Source organism: Lithobates pipiens, unplaced genomic scaffold, assembly GCF_037356315.1.
Source record: "Lithobates pipiens isolate NorthernLeopardFrog02 unplaced genomic scaffold, aLitPip1_a1.2 Scaffold_19, whole genome shotgun sequence".
NCBI classification, from domain to species: Eukaryota; Metazoa; Chordata; class Amphibia; order Anura; family Ranidae; genus Lithobates; species Lithobates pipiens.
In genome coordinates this window covers 166,245,715-166,270,955 of record NW_027507764.1, presented here as the reverse complement: position 1 = coordinate 166,270,955, position 25,241 = coordinate 166,245,715, and the positions used below count along the sequence as shown (strand labels likewise).

The following is a 25,241-nucleotide window of genomic DNA, read 5'->3' as shown; positions in this document are numbered from 1 at the left end:
TGTATGTCACGGAGCTGCTGTCAGCGCTGTATGTCACGGAGCTGCTGTCAGCGCTGTATGTCACGGAGCTGCTGTCAGCGCTGTATGTCACGGTGCTGCTGTCAGCGCTGTATGTCACGGAGCTGCTGTCAGCGCTGTATGTCACGGAGCTGCTGTCAGCGCTGTATGTCACGGAGCTGCTGTCAGCGCTGTATGTCACGGAGCTGCTGTCAGCGCTGTATGTCACGGAGCTGCTGTCAGCGCTGTATGTCACGGTGCTGATGTCAGTGCTCTGTATTACGGTGCTGCTGTCAGTGCTCTGTATCTCCTGCACCCTCTTGTTTGCCTACCCTGGTCCCTGACCTTCCCTCTCCTCCATTGCCTTCATTAGCTCCATAGTCCTGAATTGTCAGAACAATTTCCCAAATAAAAAAAAAATGCTTGTAGTTATCGATCCCAAATTCACCTCATACATGTATTATGCTATTGTCCAGGTGGTGGGACTACGTGCTACCCCCTAATAATTACCCCGTGGCCGCAAATTCGACCTAAAGGTTTGCGAAATTCGCCTCCCATTGAAGTCAATGGAGCCCGCGGCGAACGGTCGTTTTCGCGAACGTTTGTGTCCGTTCGCGTTTCGCGTTCGCGAAACGTCCCGTCGGAAGTTCGTCCATCACTACCTTTCAATACTTGAGAAGCATTTTCCAAGCACAGAGAGTGATGCCCTATTTAAAGGACCTCATAAAAATAACTCTTTGAAACACAACCCTATTATTAAACTTCCCTACTGGGGAGCCCTAATATTAAGATCACCCATACCCTTCACACACATTTTTTTACATATTCTGAACAAGCAGTAAAAAAAACATTCTAAAACAAGTCTTCATTCACCTCTGTAGCTATAGGCATTGCAGAAAACTTATCGATAAATTTTCACAACAGGGGCACAAAAAACAACTTTGCCCTATTTTTCTCTATGACAAAAGGGACTCAGTAGCCTGCCAGCCCTTTAACCCAACCCTGTAAACAAACAGCAGCTGTTTCTAAGCTGCTAGAAACCATTTGACACTCTTAGAGTCTCTGTAGTCTTTGAGGATTTTAACCATTTTATGCAAATCTGCGTACCTGTTCATTGGTACTTTGATGCTAAATGCCGTTGTTATGACAGCAGCTAGCTGCCATAGGCCTGGTATTTTCAGCAATGGCATGCGATCCTCTTTAAGATAAAAGTGGTCTCTGCAGCAAATTTGCCATGAGATCACTTTTATCGGGGGCGGGGGTCCAGTCGTCTCCGCAGCTTACTGGTTGCGTCCTTTCCCCTCTGAGTCTGGATGCCAAATAAGGGAAAGATGGCCCCCACTCAGCTCCATAACATTAGATGGTCTTAAATTTAAAAATTTTCTGCAAAAAAAACCCAAAAACATTTCTTTTTTTTTTTATTGCATTTAGGTGTAAATGTGAGATCTGAGATCTGAGCTCTTTTTGACCCCAGATCTCACATTTAAGCCCCTGTACACACGGTCTGAGATTCTGCTAACCAAATCCGTCGGATTTTGTCCTTCGGATTTAGTCCGACGGATTTTGTCCGAAACTGTTGCATACACATGGTCGGACTAAGTTGTCGAAAAATCCGATCTTTCAGAACGTGATGACGTAATTTTGTTACGATTGGAATACATTCAGGCTAGTAGCCAATAGCTTTGATGTAGGAATTTGATCTGAGCATGCGTGGCACTTGGTCCGATCAAAATTCGCTACACATGATCGGAGTATGTCCGATCGAACCAGTTGGTCGGGAAATATTTCCAACATATTGGAAAATTGGGTCCGACGGATATTCGGACGGAATCAGTCCGATGCATACCACACACAGTCGGATTATCCGACGACACGGTCCGATAAGACACATTCCGACGGATTCTCCGACCGTGTGTACAAGGGCTAAGAGGTCTTGTCATGTTTTTTTCTATTACAAGGGATTTACATTCCTTGGTAATAAGAATAAAAGTGACCCAATTTTTTTTTAAAAGGACAGTGTAAAAAAAATTACAAAATTTAAAGCGCCCCATCCCGCTAAGCTCGCATGCATATGTAAGTCGTGCCCGCATATGAAAACGGTGTTCAAACCACACATGTAAGCTATCTCCGTGATATTTAGAGCAAGGGCAGTCATTTTTTAAAAGGAGATTTTTACGTGCTAAAGTTTGTCCCCATTCCATGAGCTGGTGCAATTTTGAAGCATGACATGTTGGGTATCACCTTTCGTAACATTACTTTCACAATATAGAAATAAAATAATGGCTAACTGTTTTATTTTTAAATTCAAAAAGTGTATTTTTTCCCAGTGTCTTTTATTCTTTAGGATGTCTGAAAAATATATATATATATATTGTATGGGGGTTCTAAATAATTTTCTAGCAAAAAAAAAAATATTATTTTAACTTATAAACAAGTCACAAAGAGGCTTGGTCCTTAAGTGGTTATATTAATTAAATTTACAAGTGGCTAAAGGGTGGGTTTTTAAAGCTCTTTCCCTGCTTGTTAAGTCTATGTAATTCATTTATTGATCATAGTCAGAGCACAAGTGCACCTTGAGCGCTTGTCTGCATACTTACCAACAAGATCCCCTAAGATGAAGACTAAACTATCCTGTGCTGAAAGAAACCAGTGTAAATATTTGTCTACAGTGTATTTCAGCGAGATTATAGAACAGCAAGTCAATTTTACTTAGAAAAGTGTCTCTCTTCCACAGTAGGAAATTTCTCCAGCTATGATTTGCTTTTGAAAAGTTTTTTACATATATATTATGGATGCAAATAATATCCCAGCAAAATAGACCAATCTTTGAGTGTGTCCCTTTCAGTTGGAAAGCCAGACAAATGTTGCCAGTACCTTACATCAGTATATAACTGCTTTTGCCAAACACGTCACAATGTATTGCCCACTAGTTGATATGAGTAAGTCTGATATTTTGCTGTAAATTTTTCTTTTGTATGTACAGTCATTATTTTGTTTTCAACAGTGTCACTACTCCATGAAGAAGGCAGCTGCTTTCCTTGGTATTGGCACACACAATGTGTATTTTGTTAAGGCTGATCATCAGTAAGTGAATATGCAATTTAAACCTTCATTTTTTTAATTATACAAAGTGTTTGCAATTTTACAAAGTGTCATTCACATGCTTTATAAGCATATTCATGACAGTTATTTGCTTTAGAAAGAATGGGAGTTGGAATCTAGTTTGCATTTTCAATTATCAATTTCTCTGGCAGATAGATTCATCAGAAGGAAAGGCAGTGTCAAGGATAAAAAGTTTTAAATGGGTCTCAATGGAATAATACAACATTGAACCAAACGCGTAAACTCATCAGTATCATTAAAATTGTGGGAATTGTTTGATTTCCAGAATATAAGCACTTGTGCTGAAATAACCCACTTTGTTAAAAATCTTATCTGGATTGAAATTAACATATTTAATTATTAAGTCCCATTCCCCACAGTGTATTTTCAATTGACCAACCTTCCCCCCAAATTTCTTCACATAATTAATATGATACTTATGCCAGCATTTATATTATTTTATGTCTCTCCATGAGAAGCTAGTTAGTATGACTATGAAACACCTTGCAGCAGATAACTATTATAGATCTAGGCTCGCCTTCTCATACCCAGCAGAAAGCAGCAACTGATATCTGGAACCCCTGTTTACTCCAACCTAAAGCTTCATTTACTTGTATTTTTTTTATTACAAGAGGCTGCTGATTTTACCAGTATGCTTTTTGTTTTTCTCTGAAAGGAGGTGATGACAACCCCTATAAATATCATATAACATATAAACATTGTTCCTACTTTTTGACATCAGATAGCTGGAAAACAAATATAATATATTATTTGTAGAGTAGGAGTTAGGAAAAAAAGCCACCTGCTTCATAAAAAATACAGATGTATTTTGTAAAGTTGACTTTTGCTCCTATGGCTGCTTTATGATTAATGTTTTTACTGACTTTTATTATTATTCTTTTTTATTACAATAAAAACACAGATCTGTTATTATTTATATTTTACAAATAGACAGAAAAAAATACTGCACACCCATTATGATTTTTAACGCATTGTGAGACTCCTTAAAGAGCACATCTGTATATTTTCTCTTTTTTTGATTGTATTTCTCTAATTGAATTTTTATGCAGAACAGAGTTTCCATCTAAACAGAGCAAGGGAGGTAATGGGCTACTCCTTGGACTCCTTTAGCTATTTATGCAATCTAAAATTTAGCTGGTTAGTGTAATTTTAATCATGTGAAAAAAAATTTTTTTTTTACTGTATGTACTAAACAAAAAAAAAGGAAAACATATTTTTTATTCTTTAGACCCTCCCATAATATATATATATATATATATATATATATATATATATATATATATATATATATGCACATGCATGCATGCACCCATGCACGCACGCACACACACGCACTACCTTTGAAAATGTTATCCTTATTTACAGACAGCTGAGGGCAATAAAGTGCACAGAAAATGTTTTGTTTTTTGTGTGAGCATCTGTATTTATACACATAAACAATACTGAAAAATTAATTGTAGCATGGGGTGGATTTATTTCTTGGTGTCACCTTGAATGCAAACTCACCAAGCTCTGATATCCTCACCAAAAATTATATCCAAAACTATGTGCATGGGTATCTTTTATCTTTTGTTTTTATGGTAAAGATGTAGTGCTTTTGCTTTTTTATAATTGTGATAATTTTGGGTGAAAGCATTCAAATATACATGCTAACTAAATAAAGGTGACAGTCAATGACATCCAAGTACTTGTGTGCATTCTCTCTGTGTGTATTCGCAGAAATCAGATGTACAACAATTTCAGCTATTTATTTAAAATACAATGTTTTATGGAAGAAGAATATAGAAGTAGTTAACTGAAAGTGAGAAAAACATGAACGCTTCCACTGCTGTCGTCTCTTTTTGAAGATGCTGTTTGCTTTGCTATTATTTTGATCCTCATATTTCAGTACTTTGAGTCACTGACCTTGAAACCTGGAGCTGAAGTTCTTAAGTTTGTGTGACTTTTCTGATATGCATATTTGTTCATCTAGTTCAACCAATAAAAGAGGGAAAAAATTACGATCCTATCCCCACAGTTGATCCAGATGAAGGCAAAAAAAACAGCAAAGCATGAACCAATTCTTTCCTGATCCCCCAAGAGGCAATTGGGTGTTTTCTGGATCAACTTTACCTATAAATATATATATTTCCAGTTATATTATGTACTTTAAGGAAAGAATCCATGCCTTTTTTTTTTTAAAGCAATCTACTTAGTTGGGCAGAACCAGCTCTTGAGGGAGTTCATTCCGCATTTTTGCAGCTCTTACTGTGAAGAAACCTTTCTATATTTGGAGATAAAATCTCTTTTCCTCCCGACATGTGTCTACATGTGTTCTGTGATGACCTTAAAGTGAATAACTCAACACCAAGTTCACTATATGGTCCACCTATGTATTTATACATGTTGATCATATCCCCCTTTAATAGAAATTATTAAAGCCAGCAGGACAGAAAATAGCCAGATAACCAGTATTTTCAGGAAGATATCAACAATAGCAGCACTTGGGTTTGCTTTACTCACAACAAAAAGTATGCCTTGCTGTTGTTAGAAGTTGGAGTAGATTTTAAATTGTGCCTAATTACAAATTAAAAGGCTGTATGAGGATGATTGAGTATTATCGATGTCACCCTAAATAATTTTGCATTTTTAATATTACTGTAAATCAAAACTATAGGTACAGCACAAAACTCCAGGAATCAAATGCAGAATGTGAGCCCTGGGCTCTATATGCTCCCCAAGTAACTCCCTAACTTGCCCTTAACCTTGCTATAGTTCCACCAAGGGTACTTCCTATGATATTCTAGTGTACAATACCCTAATTTCATTTAGCCATGTCCAACATAGCTACCACTATGACAAACCATCAGCACCCCATTCTAATAACTCTGTGTATACCTCTACCTATAAAATCTAGATCTATGACACACAAACACTCCACACTCCATCTATTTGATAGACACAGACTATATAATTACAGTGGGCCTATAGCTAGTTTAGTTCATGTGCCGTGACCAGTCTTTTTTTTTCGTAATGGCCACTGGCCAGCACCAACACACTGAATAGAATGCAGACTTAATAAGAACAGGGCACAGCAGATAAAAACGCTGCCTGCCCTACTATAGAAAGGATGTATAGCGTTACAAATTTTTCAGCTAAGGACAGTGACGTGCAGTTGGATTGGAGATTTTAACTAGAGCTCCACTTATCTTTTACCAGACAAAAAACAAAATGATGAAAGGAAATGTATGCCAAAACATTACCATGTAAAAAATACAGTAAACCAAGGCTTGAATCTGAGCTAGATTATATGTGTGTGCAAGCATTTGGCCAGGATCAAGCTTATTCAAAGACAACAGATATCAGCTGATCTGATGAATAATCCTCCCTGACTGGGTCGGGGGGACTATGTTAACATTATAGTCCCTTAGTAGGCAGTGTAGAAGTAGGATATGAGAGTCCCCTAGAATTCCACTCTCTTATTTTGTAATGAACATCTGACACCCTTGTGGATTATATATGGACTTCTATTTAAGAGTAGAATAGGAGTTTTGAATTTAGAAATAAAAAAAAAGGAGTTTGTTTGTGTCAGATGGGTTGTGGGGATTTATTTATTAATTTTAAATAAATCTGATCCAAACCTTGCAAACCTGATCACTGGAACACAATTATCAAGCTGCCAGCAAAGTATTTTTTTTTTATGTGCTCATCTTTCAGTTTTTTCTCAAACTCTAATCTGCCCAAATTCTAATTTACATCAGTATAGTTAGTATAACATACATTTAGCTTCCTATGGTGAGCTAAACAGTATGTGTTACTGTTTGATCAGCTGTTTAAAAAAAATGTGAAATGCATATATGAAAGATTACAGTGACCTAATATAGCAAACTAAGCAGATGCAAATATGTCTGGCTCTGTAAACAAAAAATATATATGCCAAGAACAAAAATTTTACTAAGATGCTCCAAGCTTTAAACCAGCTCTATAAAGGTTTCCTGTACATACATCCACACATCTATCCATCACATTTTATCAAAGTGCAAAACGGCATGTTTCAAAGTCCTTAATCATTAAATCAAATTCTCATAATAATAATAATGACCACACATACAGCTTCTCAAGATATATGACATATTGACTTTCTGTGCCTCACCATATGTGTCCTCGTTTGTAATGTGTAAGTATATGAAATAGGAAATGTTCAGGTTGTATGAGATTTTTAATCAATAATGTGTTGAATGCATGGCTTTCTGCAAAACTTGAGACCTATTTATATGTTATACCATGTTTTCCTTCTTTTAAACATGGTTACCTACTGTTATATGCCGAAGGGGAAATCATTTTTACTTGATTTATTTATTACATTGTGACGTTGTTTTCAAAATGTCTTTTATTTTTAATTTTTTTGGGACTTTTTTTTAACTCACTTTTAGTGGTGAGATTTTTCTTTCTCTTTGTAGTTTCTTTCTACGAAGATCTAGGTCACTTTAAATGTATTTTGTGGTTTTTAATGTTTATTATTTAATTTCTTATGGCTGTATTTATTTATTCTGCATTCATTTATTTGATTTCCATTAACCAAAATGTGTTTACTCATTTGTATAAATTTCTATCCATGTTTATTGTGTCTTTTCAATTTTATTCTTTTTGCCATTTAGGGGAAAGATGATTCCAGAAGAACTCGAAAAGCAGATACAAAAAGCAAAAGAGGAGGTAATGTGTTCAAACTAAAAGATGTTTTTAAAAGTAACTTTTTTTGCTTTCAATTCTGAACTTAACATAATAGGGGGCATTTATCAAGCAAAGTAGTGTCACTGTTAGTTGCAAATCAGGCTGTGTGTCCTTCAGCACAGAATCTTTGACAGGTTTATAGACTTGTGCATCTGTATTTTTGGACAGAGAGGTGCGACAGCGTTCAGATTTATTACTGGAGATGGGACCGATTTTCACTCGGAACAGACACAAAATTAAGAAGTGGACAGGGTTGAGTTTTATTTAGTCCTAGTCTGACATTAGAACAGCCAAAAGAGTAATGATGCATTTTGTAACCCTGTTTCTGTCTCATGGTGTGTCTCCTTGCTCCTGTTCGCCATTGCTTTGCTATGCGACAGAAAAGATAAATATCTCCAGTTAGTCCTATTTTGGTTGTTGGTTCTGTGTATTTACCTAGATTTCTCAAGTCATCTTCCAGGACGGAATACATGAAAGATGGCTGGTCCACCTGACAGGAAACACAATAAACACATGAGGTTAAAAAGCCCCTCCCTTCCTCCTGCACCTCAGTTGTTTCGGCAGCGAAACTTTTGCTGTTTCTTGTCAGACCTGAAGTTGGTAGTGGATGGTCCCCCCTGGTAGCTGGATGCCAAAGCCAGGGAGGGCTGAGGGTCCAGCCTGGGTTTAGTCTCTTCTCAGCCCCAATGGCCGGGGTCCTTCCCGGCAAGGAGCCTTCTGGGCGTATTTCCGGACTAGGCTAAAATGGCAGATCCGGAGCCAAGTATCCTTCCTGTCCTGAACACCCTGAAGGTACAGATAGCAGCCCTATCTGTAATCCTGGACCAGAGGCTCGCTCTAGAGTCCTTGATTAAAATATTTCTACTAGAGAGGGAGAGATTAACCCCTGTAAAAATGAATAGATTCCCACCATGGAATCTGACGCTGGCCTGGAGGCATTGAAAAAAGCTCCTTTTCGGCTCAGGGGATCTCAGTAAAATTTTTGATAGTTAAGTTAGCCTTTTTACTGGCCATCACTACAGCCAGAAGGGTAAGAGACCTGCAGGCACTGTCAATTAAAGAGCCTTTTCTGTTAGTACTGGAAGATAGGGTGTTGCTGAGACAAGAACTACTATATCTTCCCATGGTCATATCCCAGTTTCATAGATCTCAAGAGAACATTTTGCTCTCCTTTTGCGAGAACTCAAAAACGAGAGAGAGGAAAATTTGAATTTACTAGATGTCAGGAGGTGTTTGCTGACATACCTAGATAGGGTGAAAGACTTCAGAAAATCAAGTCAACTTTTGATTCTATTTAGCGGCCCTAGGAAGGGAGGGCAGGCATCTAGGTCTAGAGTGGCTAGGTGGATCAGACAGACTATAGGAATGGCTTATGAGCAGACAGGTTTCCCAATACCAGTAAACCTTAAAGCCCATTTCACAAGATCTCTGGCAGCCTCGCGGACAGAAAGAGCTGGGGCCTCAATAGAAAAGACCTGTCAGACAGCCACATGGGCGAAGTAGAACACCTTCCTAAAGCATGAGAGTGGAACTGCTTTCAGCCTCTGGATCTGATGTTTGGAAGGAAGGTCTTACAAGCAGTGGTCCCACCCAAAGGTAGACCTTGAACTTCTTGTCCATCCTCTCAGGTATGCTGTCCTGGAAGATGACTAGAGAAAATTGTCAGTTACTGCTTTTCTAGAAAATCTTCCAGGATGGCAGGCCTACTTGCCACCCCTAGTTTGATGTAAGTACTACAGGAAAAGTTGTCTTCTTGCACCAGGATAGCCTATTACTTTGGTAGAACTGAGAATCTGTTAGATGGACCGTTATCTCTCAGGTGTGCCGTCATGGAAAATTTCCTAGAAAAGCAGTTACCGGTAAGTAACTGACAATTTTCAGTATTTTGACTTAGATCTTGTCAAATCGTTCCAGTCCAAGCCAGTTTTCCAAACTGTCACACTTTAAATGACAATTACTCAGACATGCAACATTGTACCCAAATTACTTTTATATAAAACATTTTAAGACAGATAGCTTTCTTTTGATGGTATTTAATCACCACCAGGTTTTTTACTTTTTACTAAATAAAGGAAAAAAGGCTGAACGTTTTCTAAAAATATAAAACTTTCCAAATAAATAATCTTACTTCATACATTTAGGACAAAATTTATTTTGCTACATTTCTTTGGTAAAAAGAAAGAAACACATATCCATGCATATTATTTAGTCTGTGTGAATCTTGTAGAGTCTACAAACTTTAGAATATATACACAGATCAGAATAAACGTTTTTGATCACCCACCTAATATTGAGCCGCTCCCTCTTTTGTTGCCAGAACAGCCCCTTTTACCTTCAAAGCAGCTCTGACCCATCAAGGCATGGATGCCACTAGACCTCTGAAGGTATTCTGTGATATCTGGCACCAAGCCATCAGTAGCAGATCTTTTAGGTCCTGCAAGTTATGAGGTGGGATCTCCTGGACTGAGATCTGGAGAATTTGGAGGCCCAGTCAACACCTTGAACTCGTGTTTTTCAAACTATTCTTGAGCCATTTTTGCAATGTGGCAGGGTGCATTATCCTGCTTAAAGAGGCCACTGCCATTAGGGAACCCCATTTCCATGAAGGGGTATACTTGGTCAGCAAGGTGGTCTGTATCGATTAACATCCACATGAATGGCAGAATGAATGGCAGAACCTCAGGCTTCCCAGCAGAATATTGCCCAAAGCCTCACACTGTCTTTGCCAGCTTGCCTCTTCCCATACTTCATCCTGGTACCATCTCTTCCCCAGGTAAATGATGCACATGTGCCTAGCTATCTACATGATGCAAAAGAAAACATGATTTATCCGACTAGGTCTCCTTCCTCCATAGTGATGTCTATGAATTGCAAATATAAATCCAAATCCCATTAATTTCTATGGGAGGGCAAAACACTTCAGGTTATAGACAGAGGGTCATTACAAGGGCATTGGGGAACTGGGCACTGCCATAGAGTCAATGCAAAAAATACAAATGAAATACTATATTTTTAATTGACTACTGTCTAAAGTCAAGACAGTATGCCAGAACCTGAATAGGTAGCAAATTAACCACTTCAGCCCCAGAAGAATTTACCCCCTTCCTGACCAGAGCACTTTTTGCAATACGGCACTGTGTTGCTTTAGCTGACAATTGCACGATCGTGCAACTCGGCACCCAAACAAAATTTCCATCCTTTTTTTCCCACAAATAGAGCTTTCTTTTGGTGGTATTTGATCACCTCTGTGGTTTTTATTTTCTACGCTATAAAAAAAAATTATTTCTTTCTCAGTTTAGGCCAATATGTATGTATTCTACATATTTTTGGTAAAAAAAATCACACTGATTGGTTTGCACAAAAGTTATAGAGTCTACAAAATAGGCCATGGATTTATGTAATTTTCAGTATTATTATTTTTTAGTAGTAATGGCGGCGATCTGCAATTTTTATTGTGACTGCGTCATTCTAGCGGACACATCAGACACTTTTGGGACCACTGTCATTTATACAGCGATCAGCGCTATAAAAAGCACTGATTACTGTATAAATGACACTGGCAGGGATGGGGTTAAACACTAGGGGATGATCAATGGGTTAAGTGTGTCCTAGGGAGTGATTCTAACTGTGGGAGGGATGGGCTACCACTGACATGACAGCGGCCACTGCTCCCGATTTAGGTCCCTTGACGCTTCATCTCCAAACCCACAAGGTTCCATACAGATGGGGTTTCCCCTTTCGCCTCTCAGTGACCCGAGAAGGCACTCAGTTCTCTCTTCATGACCTACATGAAAGCGACGCCTTCCTGCGTAGCCTTGGACTCCCCCCTCTCCCAGACGAAGAACCTACTCCGCTTCCCTCTACACCTCGGCCGTCCGCACTTCCTGCCCGGATATGGACCCCAGTTCGACCAAAGCCTTCTAGATCCAACCTCACCCATCAACGGAGACCTTCCTTCAGACCCCCGACTTGAGGGACACTGCATCGGAACAAGACTGAGCTTATCTACCCCCCTGGATGGGGCCTTGTTGGATTTTCCATGGTGCAGTTTTATGTTATTATGCCATGGCAGATCCCCCACACTTATTCCCCGACGCCCATGGGGTGCACTGTTTATTGTTTAATGCTCTTTTTTCCACTGTTTGCAACTTCAGTATATTGCTTTTTGTCTGTTATGTTATTATTCATCCTGTTGCTACGTTTGCTTTTTGAAAGTTGGCTGAATTAATTTTTCCAGCTATGGAAGGCGTGGGGTGGCCTACTAAAGCTCAACTGACCACATGCCTTAAGGAGTATTTTGAGCTTAACGCTGGCTCCGTCTCTGAGCCCTCGACGCTGTGGGAGGCGCATAAACCTGTATTCAGGGGGCATTGTATTGCAATAAGCTCCCGACTCAAAAAAGACGCCGCACACCAAAGAGCCTCGGCTCTTCTCAAGCTTCGCAAGGCTGAAGACCGTTTGTTCTCCTCTCCCACAGTGTCAGGGCTTCGGACTGTTGTCTACCTACGCAACCTCCTTAGATCACTTGATCTGCAGAAGATAGACAAATCTCTCTTATGGTCCAAACAGAAGTTTTACGAGTACTCTAAAAAACCCCACCGAATACTAGTAAACAAACTTAAACCTCGACCTTTCCAAGCCTATCCTGACTCCCTTAAACAATCCGACGGTTCCTCCACTTACTGCCCTCTCACAATGTCTAAGACGTTTGGTAACTTCTACCATAAGCTGTATAACTGTCTACTCACTGATGATCAATACACTTTCACCCAGGAGAAGTTTAACTCCTTCGTGGAATCACTGCCCCTCCCCCAGCTTTCCCCTGACTACCTCCCGTCTTTAAACTCTCCTATCTCCCCTGAGGAACTAGCTGCGGTTGTGGAGCATCTTCCCACTCAAAAAGCTCCTGGCCCTGATGGCCTACCTTACTCCTACTACAAAACTTTCCTTCCATTGCTGAGTCCGCACCTTCTTTCCCTAGTCTCCTCCTTATTGAAAGGCACCATTCCTGACCCCCAGTTTCTCCATGCTCACGTATCTGTGATCCCGAAACCAGATAAAGACCCCTCCCTCCCAGACAATTACAGGCCTATCGCGCTGTTAAATTCCGATTACAAAATTTTCACCAAAATATTGGCAATCAGGCTGTCTCGTTTGCTACCGCAACTTATCCATAAAGACCAAGTCGGTTTTGTACTGGCTAGGCATGCGGGAGACAATACTAGACGTACTATAGATTTGATTGACTTACTAAACAAAACGAACCGCCCAGCTCTTATATTGAGCCTTAATGCTCAGAAGGCATTTGATCGACTCAGCTGGCCATTTATGTTTGCCACGCTCTCTCACTTTGGCATTACAGGTCCCTTCGTCGCCGCCTTAAGGGCACTGTACTCCAGACCCTCTTCGCAAGTTCAACTCTCCTCCTACTTATCGCCATCCTTCTCCCTCAGTAATGGCACTAGGCAGGGCTGTCCATTATCCCCCTTGCTCTTTATTCTCTGTTTGGAACCCCTGGCAGCGGCTATCCGTAACCATCCTGATATTCGAGGGGTACAACTACGCCAAACTGAGTATAAATTGTCTCTACATGCTGACGATATTCTACTGACTTTGACCAGACCCCTTACCTCCCTTCCCTCCCTACATGCTCTCCTGCACCAATTTAGCTCGATCTCTGGATATAAAATCAACACTACCAAGACGGAAGCTCTACCTATCCTTATTCCCCCCGTAGATCTTGTCTCTTTGCAGCGCAATTTCGCTTACCGTTGGTGTACGGCCTCCCTCAAATACCTAGGGGTTAACCTTACCTCTTCCTACTCTAGCCTGTATCATGCGAATTTCCCACCACTCTTTCGGGACATCGACCGACTCTTGCGACAATGGGACTTGTATCCCATTTCCCTCTTGGGTCGCATCAATGTCCTGAAGATGTCCATCATGCCACGACTTTTATACCTATTTGAAACATTGCCGATCCCCGTCCCCATGTCCCAACTCAAAGCGACTCAGAGGTCCTTCCTTAACTTTATCTGGCGCTATAAGGCCCACAGGATAGCTAGTTCCGTAGTGCTCACTCCCAGAGCTAGGGGTGGACTGGGAGCCCCAGACCTCCTTAAATATTATTATGCTACGCACTTGAAACCGGTCATAGTATGGTCCCATAGAATGTCATCCAGTGTGTGGTCTGACATTGAAATGAGCATTACCACCCCGGTCCACCCCTGCTCGCTGATTTGGGCGGAATTGGAAACCTCCATACATCAACTTAGGAACCTTTCTCTCAGCCCCATGTTCTTTACACTTTCTATTTGGAAGAAATGTGCCCAGCGTTTCTCCCTGGCCTCTCCATGTTCGCCATTATTAAACGTATTGTTCAACCCTGACATCCCGGACAGCCTGTCTTACCCACGCATGCTCCCTTGGACGCGTGCGGGCGTTTTCCAACTTCGTAATTTGGTACATCCACTTACACATTCGCTCCTATCCTTCGCTGACATCCAACGGAAATTTCAGGTCCCCAAGGGTTTGTTTTATTCCTATCTTCAAATCAGACATTACTTTAGCTCCAAAAACCCCACCCTAACCTTGAATAACCCTACCCCTTTTGAACTTCTCTGCTCCCAAGGTCCAAACCAAACGAGACTCATCTCTGAGATTTACAAGTATTTACAGGCCTCTCCCTCTTTCTCTGGCCCAGGTCACCTCTATATGCGTAAGTGGTCTCGGCTTCTTGGCCAGTCCATTACCACCCCCCAGTGGCTGAAAATTTGGGAGACTGCCTCTAAATCGTCTCGCTGTGTAGAACAGAAAGAGACAATATATAAAATCCTAATGTTTTGGTACAGGACCCCACAGCTCCTACATAAATACGATCCCCGGGCTTCCCCACTCTGCTGGAGGTGTCGGAAGGCTATTGGATCTCTTTTTCACATTTTCTGGGAATGTTCGCTCATTAAACCTTTCTGGTCCTCGGTCCATGTATATTTGCAAGAACTGTCCGACACCATCCTTCCTCTAACCCCAATCCACTTTCTGTTAGGCTTACCCTTTCCTGACCTGCCTGTCACTGTTCAGAAACTCTTAGGCTATATTCTATTGGCAGCAAGACGGGCCATACCAGTCAGATGGCTGTCGCAGTCCCCGCCAACACTCCCACAGATATTGCAAACACTGGAACAGATCCGCAGGATGGAGCACCTTACCGCGGTTATTCATGATACATTGCCTAGGTTTTCCCGAGTTTGGGACTTATGGGACCATTCCCACCTTAATCCGGGACTCCCTACAACCCCCCCCCTGAGGATTAACCGATGTCTTTCCTTACCCCCCCCCCCTCTCGCTGGTATATGTTCTTTTCCCGAGGATGCCTCAGTCTGGGATAGGCTCCTCCCCGGAAAGAGCGTACTCCAGATCCAGTGGTTGGCTATGCCTTTCTTGCAGACACGTAGCTATCTGGCCTACCCACCCATTGGACTCTCTCCTGCACCCCCCCTCCTGACTCGTTCCCCCCCCGTCCCCCCCGTTGCTAGATGCACTACTGCTTTAACTGAGCCTGTGACCTGATATTGCCTGACCATTATACTACTGTGTTTATTTTCTGTTTATTTTCTGCTTATTTTTCTTTCCTTGCTCTTTGGCCTACGGCCTGTAACATTGTTGACACTGACAATCATTTGTTGTTATACTTCCCTCTGTAAATTCTCTCTGAAAATGTTTTCAATAAAAATACAATTGATAAATATTTATAAATCATACACAGAGGGGGACACTGCAATAGGGGGCAGTGCTGATGGTGTATACAGGTTAGAGGGGCTTAACAACCACTTTAAATATGGGCCTTTGTATCTGCCTACAGTTCTATTTTTGCAGTAAAAGAAACTTTCTCTGAGAGAATACGGAGGTAGCTTTTGTTGACCTTTTCTTAAAAATGCTAGTCGTCTGTCTATCATGCTGATTCAGGAGTTTCTAACTTTGATCTTATGATCTAATCCTCATACTTGTTTGGGTTCAGAAACCCAAGAAGTATTAAACCAGAGACAGAAAAGCATCCAGTATTCATAGGGGATCAGACCTTGTATTTTACAGATAGATAGATCGATAGATCGATAGATAGATAGATAGATAGATAGATAGATAGATAGATAGATAGATAGATAGATAGATAGATAGATAGATAGATAGACAGACTCAGAGCATCAGTTACAGGGTATTTTTATTCTTTTTTTCACAAGAATTTAAGGTTAATTACACGTGATGCTGTGCAATTGTTAAAGGGGATTGTACTAACAAATATGATTGCAGATGCCAAAATCAGAATAAAAGATTCAAACAAAATGTGTAACTTTTATCTCAATCCATTTTTACAGGGAGCTGCGCCATTCCTTGTCATTGGCACATCTGGTACTACTGTGTTAGGTGCATTTGATCCTCTGGATGATATAGCAGACATCTGTGAGAGGCATAAACTTTGGTTCCATGTTGATGTAAGTTACCAGATGATACACTATTCTGTTCAAAAACCTTACAAAGCTTTGAAATAAGCACATCCAATTCTTAATATACATCTTTGATATTTACAATCATATATACTTATAAATAAAAGTGAGATATAATGTAATGTTGATATTTCCAGAGTTGCTTCAACATTTCAGCTTTGGCTGTTTTTTGTTGACCGCTTTCAAGCTTCAGCTATGCTGTCAAAACTATATTATGCAAAATATATTTAACTTTATCTTTTTTTGCAAGACTGAATATATTCACTACTATGTTTATTTTAAAATATACTTAAAATAATCTGTTCATCATAACTTCCTTCTCTAAGCGGAGTTTATTCTACCTCACTCTACCATTCTACCTGGTTCATGAGAAGGACCTCCAGCTTTTAAAAAAAACCTTATGTTAAGGTGGGAATAAAAAATATATATTTTGCAAACAGCTTCCACTACTTATCTTGTGTTCTGTTGCCTTTATATAATTTAAAAGCAATGAAAAATGATATGTTTATGAAGTCGTGATGCTGTTTTAATAATGCATCCATTTTTTAATTAACCTAATAGGGTAGAAGGGGTATACGTTATTCAACTGAAAAAGTGAATATTCATTTGACTCTGTGAGTAAGTTGTAGCTGCAATCACTGTAATCCTTTAAAACAAATGTATGGAACAATTTGGCTTTTTTCTTCTTCCTCTTGCACATGATTAGATATTGAAAATTAACACAATTTCCTCATATTTACAAGATTAGTAAATATTTACTTGGCAAAGTTAAAGTGATTGTAAAACTATATATTTTTTTAAAATAAGGAACATGTTATACTTACCTGCTCCGTGTAATGGTTTTGCACAGAGCGGACCTAATGCCCCTCTTCTTGGTATCCCTGCTGGTGCTCTTGTCTTCTCCCCCAGCCAAAGGCCCCCATAGAACGCAGTTTGTTATGTGGGCACTGGTGCAGGCTTGCTCCAGATCTAAGATCTGTGTGGCCATTGACACACAGAGTGTGGTTTGCCCCTCCCCCTTTTCCCTCCTCACTGGCTGTGATTGACAGCACCAGGAGCCAATGGAGGAGAGAGCTGCTCCTCTGTGCCCAGTACTAAATCAAGACCAGGCTCAGGTAAATATAAGGCTGAAGGTTGAACGACCTAGCAGGTTTTTAGTATATCATTCTAGAATTATAGCTGGCTTTGACAGCCCACTGCTGCTATTACAGACGGTATAATTTTTTCATGTATTGTTAATTATTATACCTACTATTCCTAGTCTAGATTTGTAATGACCAGAGCAAAGATAGGAACTCTGATGGGAAGATTTTAGAGTTGAAGTCTCCCGCAGATATAAGAAAGCAGTGGGTATAACAACTCACCAGAGGCCATCAATAATTAAACAAAATAGAAATGTACTTGGTATGTGATTAAATGATTAAAGCGAATAAACCTTAATTGTATTCATTAATCTAAGTGATCATTTACTTTGCCAAGAGAAAATTATCAACTTCAGACTCAATGATTAAAGGGACATTAAAGGTTCATGTTTTTTCACCTTAATGCATCCTATGCATTGCACACAAGGTAAACTCCTGGGAGAGCGCTTCTCCCAGAGGGTTATCTGATGTGGGGAGGAGCCAAGAGAGCCGCTGAGGGACCCCAGAAGAGGATGTTCGGGGCCACTCTGTGCAAAACGAGCTGCACGGTAGAGGTAAGTATGATATGTTTGTTATTTAAAAAAAAAAAAAAAACTTTACTGTCCCTTTAAGTTCAGAACTTCAGTTATAAAGCCATCATAACGAGTTTAACATCTCTACCACAATTCATCTCAATGCAGGCAAAACTACTCAAATATTAAGTTTTTTGTTTTTTTCAGCACAAGGGATGGTACATACACTGAATGAGAAGTCTCCCTTGTGCTAGTGGTTGCTATCTTCATTTAGATCTTCAATCATTTGCTGCCCTCATACATTAATATGAGCCATTGGACCTGTCGTAGGGTGCAGAGTATACCTGCCCTTTCCACCCCCTCCTCCATTCATAGAAGCTGTACTATAGCTTCCAGCAGTGGAAAGTGCTGTATGAATGGAGGATGAATGAATACATTAAAGGTCTGACCCCCCCCACAGTACCAGATGATTATTGTTACAGGAGTAATTTCACTATATCAGTATTGATTAGCATGTTTGCTCCTGTTTCTCACAAACATTCAATACTCCTTGATAAACTGACGGGCATCTCAATGAACCTAAGTTCTAAACTATTCATGTGAACCACTGTGATAGCAAATGTATTTTAGAAAGATAATTATGTTGAACATATTTCATGTTTAACTTTTTTATTAGTAGATGGCAAAAGAAAAGCATGTCATTGACAATGAGTTTGAGTTATTTTTGCAATGTTTTATATGTATTCATATTTTCCTGCATTCCGATCCAATTAATGTCCACAAATATTTATATTTTTCCTATACTGACCATCTGAATTTCACATTACACGGTCAGTAGTCAGATATAAGCTCAGTGAAAAACATTATTTTAAATCAGTCATGCTTGACTATAAGACTGGCACTCTGAGGGAGGTAAAGTAAAACACATTTACTGTGCAGCACTACTAAGCAAAGAGCAGAGCTTGAGTATGTAATGAGCAAATAGAAATGCCCTAATGTGCACATATAATTACAACTACAACTAGGTTTTTACAGCCTTACCACACATTGTTAATATTATTCATATCGACCTTTTTCTATATATATTTACAGTGCATGTAATATTGATTATGATTATATTTTATAGGCTTCCTGGGGCGGATCAGCTTTAATGTCAAGAAAATACAGAAAGCTTTTGCACGGTATTAGCCGGTAAGTGCAATTAGTTCACCTAATATACCCTGAAATAGTATTATTGCCTCAGTGGCTCAACAGATAAAATCCCCATGCTTCGGTGTTTTGGTGGATCCATTTGGATCCACACATTCTACTTTATCTTTTGCTGTTATATATAATAAATCCAGCCTGTGGGGGAGGTGTAGCTTGGTGCGGCAGTGGTAATCTCAACGGTCCCAATCTGTTTGTAAAGAACAGCACTTGTACTAATGCAGAATGCAGTAATTTTACAACAAATCTGACAGGAAGGCACACAACCGGGAATACACAAGGCAAGTAACAGTAGTGTGTGGCATAGCAGGTCTCAGATGCACCAACTGCGTCTGTCTTGAGGGGTGGAATGTGGCCTGGGCAGGTCTCCAGATAGGATGGTATGTCTCTATCCTTTCTCTACTCATTTTTAACTTCTCCCTGTCAGACAGGTAACCTGTCCTTATACTTTTTTTTTCTGTCCCTATACTACTCACATGCAAATTGAAGGCCAGATCTGGGAGCCAGGGCTCCGCCTGACCCAAGATGAGTGCTAGAATCACATCCAATCAGATAGCTTCACCAGTGACCCAGGACCCATAGAGAACTATATTGCTCTCAACTGCCTCTCCCCCTGCTGCCACAGTTGAGCACCACTTCCAGTAGAAAAAGTCAACTGCACCTGCCTACACTCCCCCTTCTTTGATAGATTATGCCCTCAGCATCACAACACATTAAGAAGTAACAGGAATAATGCAGATACAGGTTCAAACAACATAATCACAACAACAACAAAATAATCACAGTATCTTGCAGGAAGCTGACCACAGTTAGATTGCAACGCCCAACGGGCAACAGTGTCCTCAGGATGTAAAAGATCCTGTTCTGACAGTGACTCTGCGGCTAGAGGCAGTTGGAGGTCAATAAGACCTTTCATACCCCCACCACATGGGCCCAAGTGCAAATCCTCTGTTAATTCTGGACAGTCCGTGGAACTTGCAGGAGTGGCTGGACAATCCATAGTTGCTGTACTGGGGCTTTCTGCTTCCAGATCAGGAAAGGCTGGAGGCTCGAGCAACTGAGGAAGAAGATACCATTCAACTGGAACTTCCTGTACAGGTGGGACATCAACAGGATCAATCATCTCTGGATCTCCTCCACTTAACACACAGGGCCTTAACAGGTTACTATGGAGACATCTCTTGACGGGATTAGGTCCCTCTGAGATTACATCATACACTGAAGTTGGCGGGAAAGGTTCTTTGTATTTTTCACCAACACCCAGTCACTCGTTCGCAACGGCAGATCCTCCAGAACAGAGTCTTCAGCCAAGCCTTTGTGTCTATCTAGCATCACTTGCTTGGCTTTCTGTAGTCTAACTCAGTGCTCCTATGCCTAGGTGCTAGATGTTTGGGTAGCCACATCTTCAGGAGAGCCCTGTAAGAGATCCACCATAAGCCAACTATAGCCCCCAAACATCAGGAAGAAGGGCGTGTTACCAGTTGCCCAGTGCACATTGTTGTTGTAGGCCCACACCACAGCCCCCACATGTTGGTGCCATCTGTCTAAGTGCCCTTGTTTGAAAGTCTGTAGCATAGCCAGCAGGGTCAAACCTCTGACAATCTCCCTTACCTCATGGATGGCAGGGGGTAGTGTGTGAAATCCTGATACCGCGGCACAGCTGGAACATAATCACTTAATCAGAGTTTGGGCCTTGGTCTAAGTGTATCCATTTGGGGCAACCATAGGGTTGGACTACATGCTCCCAAAACAGTTAAGCCGTAGTTGGGGCCATTTGATCCCTAGTGGAGATTACCTCTGCAAACTTGGTAAAGTGGTCAACAAAAACCTGGGCATAGCAATATCTCGAGGGCAATATGGAGATTTCTAGAAAGTCCATGGTGACCAGTTCTAGGGGCTCTGAGGTGGTAATAGTCATTGGCATGGTTCTTTTGGGCAGGGACTTCAGTACAGAACAAGTCTCGCACTCCTGGGAGACCTTCTGGACCTATTTCACCAGTCACAGGCAGAAAAAGTATCAAGAAGTGACCAGACTCAGACTGGTCAGCCCAACTCACAGTGTGTGGTACTCAGCAGGCTTGGAGGATTTGCGACTGGAGGAACACAATTTGTAGCATATTCTGCTGTCCTGTAGTAATCTGCGCCTGGTGATACAGTACATTGAACCAGGTCTTAAGTCGATCCCATTGTTTCAGTATCCCTCCAGGTGTGTTAGACAGTCTCAGGCACTAACAGGAGAAGAGCTTACGTCACCAAGAGAGGAAGCACTGCAATTGCATAAGGTCTCAGTCCTTTGGTTGAATCAGCACCCATTCCTCTCGGCTGTAAATTTCAGTGGATTCCACCTAGGGAATTATCCCTTGTTTCTTTAGTGAGCATGAAGTTGCTGCTGTGGGCAGCACATGGGCTACCTTGATTTCTTCTCAGAAAATGTCCACATCCTTCCCTGGGCATTCCACCAGATAGCTGGACAAAGCATCAGCATGACCGCTAGGTCTGGATCTTATACTTCAAGTGTGCCAGGCGAACGACCTGCCTTTGCTCAAATGCCCCTAGCGTGGCTGTATAGCAGAGAGGGCTGTTGTATACATTTCTATGTCAGCCCCTTTAATATTCTCCGCAAACTGCTTGGTTATAGCTCACACTTAAGGCAGCAGCTCCAATTTGAAAAGACTGTAGTTATGGGGATTCTCTTTGGTAGGTCAGAGGCTGTGGCTGGATCACCCATTTGCAGCCATCTTGTACCTAAGCTAGCACAGCTCCCAGGCCTTGTAAACTCCCATCTGTATAAGCCCAGCTTCATCTCAAAATCCTGTTGGTGAGGTCAAGGATGACCCGAACACCCCGCCCTCGGTTCAGTTTGCAATAGAACTTGTGAACAGGCAAAAAATTTGGACAAACACCCTTAAAGTCTATGGGGCACAAACATGAAAAATCAAAAGTGCTAATTTTAAAGGCTTATATGCAAGTTGTCATAAACAGTGTTTCGGGACCCAGGTCCTGCCCCAGGGGACATGTATCAATGCAAAAAAAAGGTTACAAATCACAGTTTATTAAGGAGCAGTGATTTTAATAATGCTTAAAGTGAAACAATAAGTATGAATTAAAAAAAAAAGAATTGATGCAGAGTTCCCCTTAATATTGATACCAGACCCAAAGGGGCTGGTAATGGACTGGGGGGAACCCATGCCATTTTTTCAACGAGTTTTATCCATATTGCCGAGACCCGACAATTTATTACAGCCGCGATCAGTTTTAAATTACTTTTTTTCCTTTAGAAATTTCATTTTGCTGCGGTACTGTTCTAAACAGGGGAAAACTGTGCCACTTTAAAGGCATACTATAGCCACCCCCCAGGCACAATATTTAAAGGAATATTTCATTTTTATTGTTTCACTTTAAGCATTATTAAAATCACTGCTCCCGAAAAAACTGTCTTTTTAAAACTTTTTTTGCATTGATCCAGGTCCCCAAACACTTTTTATGACAATAGCTTGCATATTAGCCTTTAAAATGAGCACTTTTGGTTTTCCATGTCAGTGTCCCATAGACTTTAACGGGGCTCTGCAGCTTTCAAATTTGCCGTGAACACCACATATTGTTCATTGTTCGCCGAACGTCCGAACAACAAAAGTTTGGCCCGAACTTTTGCTTGGGCCGAACTGTTCGCCCATCCCTACTCAGCAACTGTGTAATTGGTGCGGCAATTTGACCGAACTTCGGGAAAAATCTTCAATAGTAGCTCACTAGTCTCAGAAAGGTGCGTAGCTCAGTAACAGTCTTTGGGGGTGCCAGTCCTGCACTGCCTAGACTTTGGCCAGGCCAGGGGAAATTCCTCCAGCTTCCACAATATGCTCCAAGTGCTGGATCCATTGCCTCAATAGACAGAATTTACTGGGCTTAAGTTTTAACCTGTACTGTGCCAGTCAGGTAAACATCTGGTCCAGATGCTGGACGTAATTCTCAAAGGTCTGGGAGAAGATAATAATATGAGCTGTACCACTCCCCTGGCACCACTATTTCCTTGTGGTGTTCCACCATCACTATGGATCCTTGAAGTTTCTTGTGAACCACAATGAGAAGAGACCAAACTACCTATGGGAGGCATGCCAGGAGAAATTTTTCTTGGGTGGTGTGCGGACAATTCCCACTTGTTCTGGCTGCTTTCTCACCGTCTTCTGGTGAACATTGTAGGCTCATATCAATTTGAGCCACACAGCTCGCAGACCGCAGCACCGTAAACACTGTGAAAGCTTTAATGTATTCTTTGCATCACTGAATTATATCTGTACCTTTAATAACAATTCAGATGGGGGACCAGGGGCACACTACACATGCCATTTATAAAGGCAAAGATTAGAATACACGGCTGCAGGAAAACTGAGTATAGGGAAATTGCTGTCCCTATTTCCTAACAGTGAATATAGTAGATAATAAGATAATAACGTATTCAAAATAAAGGATGGAGGGAGGATGTAGGCCCTGGAGAAAAAGCTCTAGAAGCATGGCTCCAATGCTATCTATACAACATGTCTGGTGTGCTTAAAGTGTATGTATAGCCACATTTTTTTAGAACAGGTATCCTTTTTGGAATATTTACTAATACTTTTTGTTCTGGCTACAATGCTAAAACTTTGGATTTCCCATCACTCTATCTCTTGGGGATAATGGTCAGCTGGTCAAAATGAGAGGCTTTAATCTCCCTAGCAAAGACACCGCTATTAAAAAAAAGTGTTTTGGCTAAACATACACTTTATTTCTTCCCAAATGCTGGCACCATTCTGGCGCAATGACACCTCACCTTCTAATATTTGCCTTCTTGTAAAGTAACCATAATTGGTAGATTATTGGCACATTAATATGACCCGTATTGGTAATTTGATCTCCACCAGACTGGAGTTGTCTTCTTGTTAGTAAATATGGGATACTTGCCAATGGAATTTAAAGTATAAAATGGCTCCTGTTTTAAAGGCTGCTGCTTTTTTTTTCCATTAAAGGTTACAAACCTAAGTGTGACCCCCAGGGCTGTATGACTCTTTGATACCGTAGGTCTATTTGTAAAATGGTAGCAAGTCAGGCTAGAATAGCTTGTCTTAATAATGTTTCACTGTGCTATAATCAGCTGGGTGGAATATTAAGGTGTCAAATTTTGTGCATATGATAAATAAATACAGCTATGAACATGGGTCACAGCAATTAGGAGGGTATTTGGGGGGTGCACGATTACACTATCTGGGGAGATAAAAACTATGCCTAATTGATGCTTTGTAATTAAATTCACAATAAAACTTTTTTTCCATCTAGGGCTGATTCAGTTGCATGGAATCCTCATAAAATGTTAATGGCTGGGATCCAGTGTTGCGCTTTCCTGGTGAAAGACAACTCGGTGAGCAGAACAATATGATTTTATTCATTTTAAGTCTTGATAATAACATTATCCTATAGCTTTTACAGATATGTTTTTCAAAAATGTATGCTTACTTTGTTCTTAAAAATGAATTGATAGCATGACATCATGAGAAAAAATATTTTAGGCACTATAGGGAGATCTAGACAACAATGAAATTAAGCAAACATCTAAAATAAACAATGAGAGATAGTCTGATGTCTGCACACTTAATTACCTTTTTTTTTCATTTAAAGTCCAATTATAAAATGCAGGCCACAGTATGAATACAAAAACAAAAATCAACAGTGGCTCTAGACCAATGATGATGGGACACCTGGATGCAAATACTATATATATATATATATGTATATATACACACACATAAAAAAAAAATCTGTATATAAAATTATGTATAAACACTAAATAAGTAGTCCATATTAGTCCATAGTATATTCCTCTAAGCACCTGGAGGCAGCTCCCTGAGAGCGAAGCAGTAGACTCTGTGGATAAGGAGTAACAGAAACAGACGGGTGCCAGACTGAGTGCAGCATCACAAATTTAATGGTAAAAGCAAATTAATCACTCACAAATTATCAGAATCAGATGAGCATGTGTATTGTGATTGCCAGTCCTGGAGTTTGTTACTGGAAGTCACCACAAG

General features: G+C 40.6%; 1 protein-coding gene across 2 annotated transcripts in view; it reads left to right on the top strand.

Annotated features, from left to right (window-relative positions):
* GADL1 (glutamate decarboxylase like 1) overlaps nt 1-25,241 on the top strand; it is a 386,628-nt gene that overhangs the window by 178,582 nt on the left and 182,805 nt on the right. Inside the window, exons 7-11 of one of the 2 annotated variants that reach the window (XM_077491458.1) lie at nt 3,002-3,081; nt 7,758-7,812; nt 16,203-16,319; nt 19,112-19,176; nt 24,496-24,577. In XM_077491458.1, coding sequence (XP_077347584.1) covers nt 3,002-3,081; nt 7,758-7,812; nt 16,203-16,319; nt 19,112-19,176; nt 24,496-24,577 — 399 coding nt within the window. The remainder of the gene's footprint in view (nt 1-3,001; nt 3,082-7,757; nt 7,813-16,202; nt 16,320-19,111; nt 19,177-24,495; nt 24,578-25,241) is intronic. The other variant, XM_077491459.1, reaches the window with a different exon arrangement.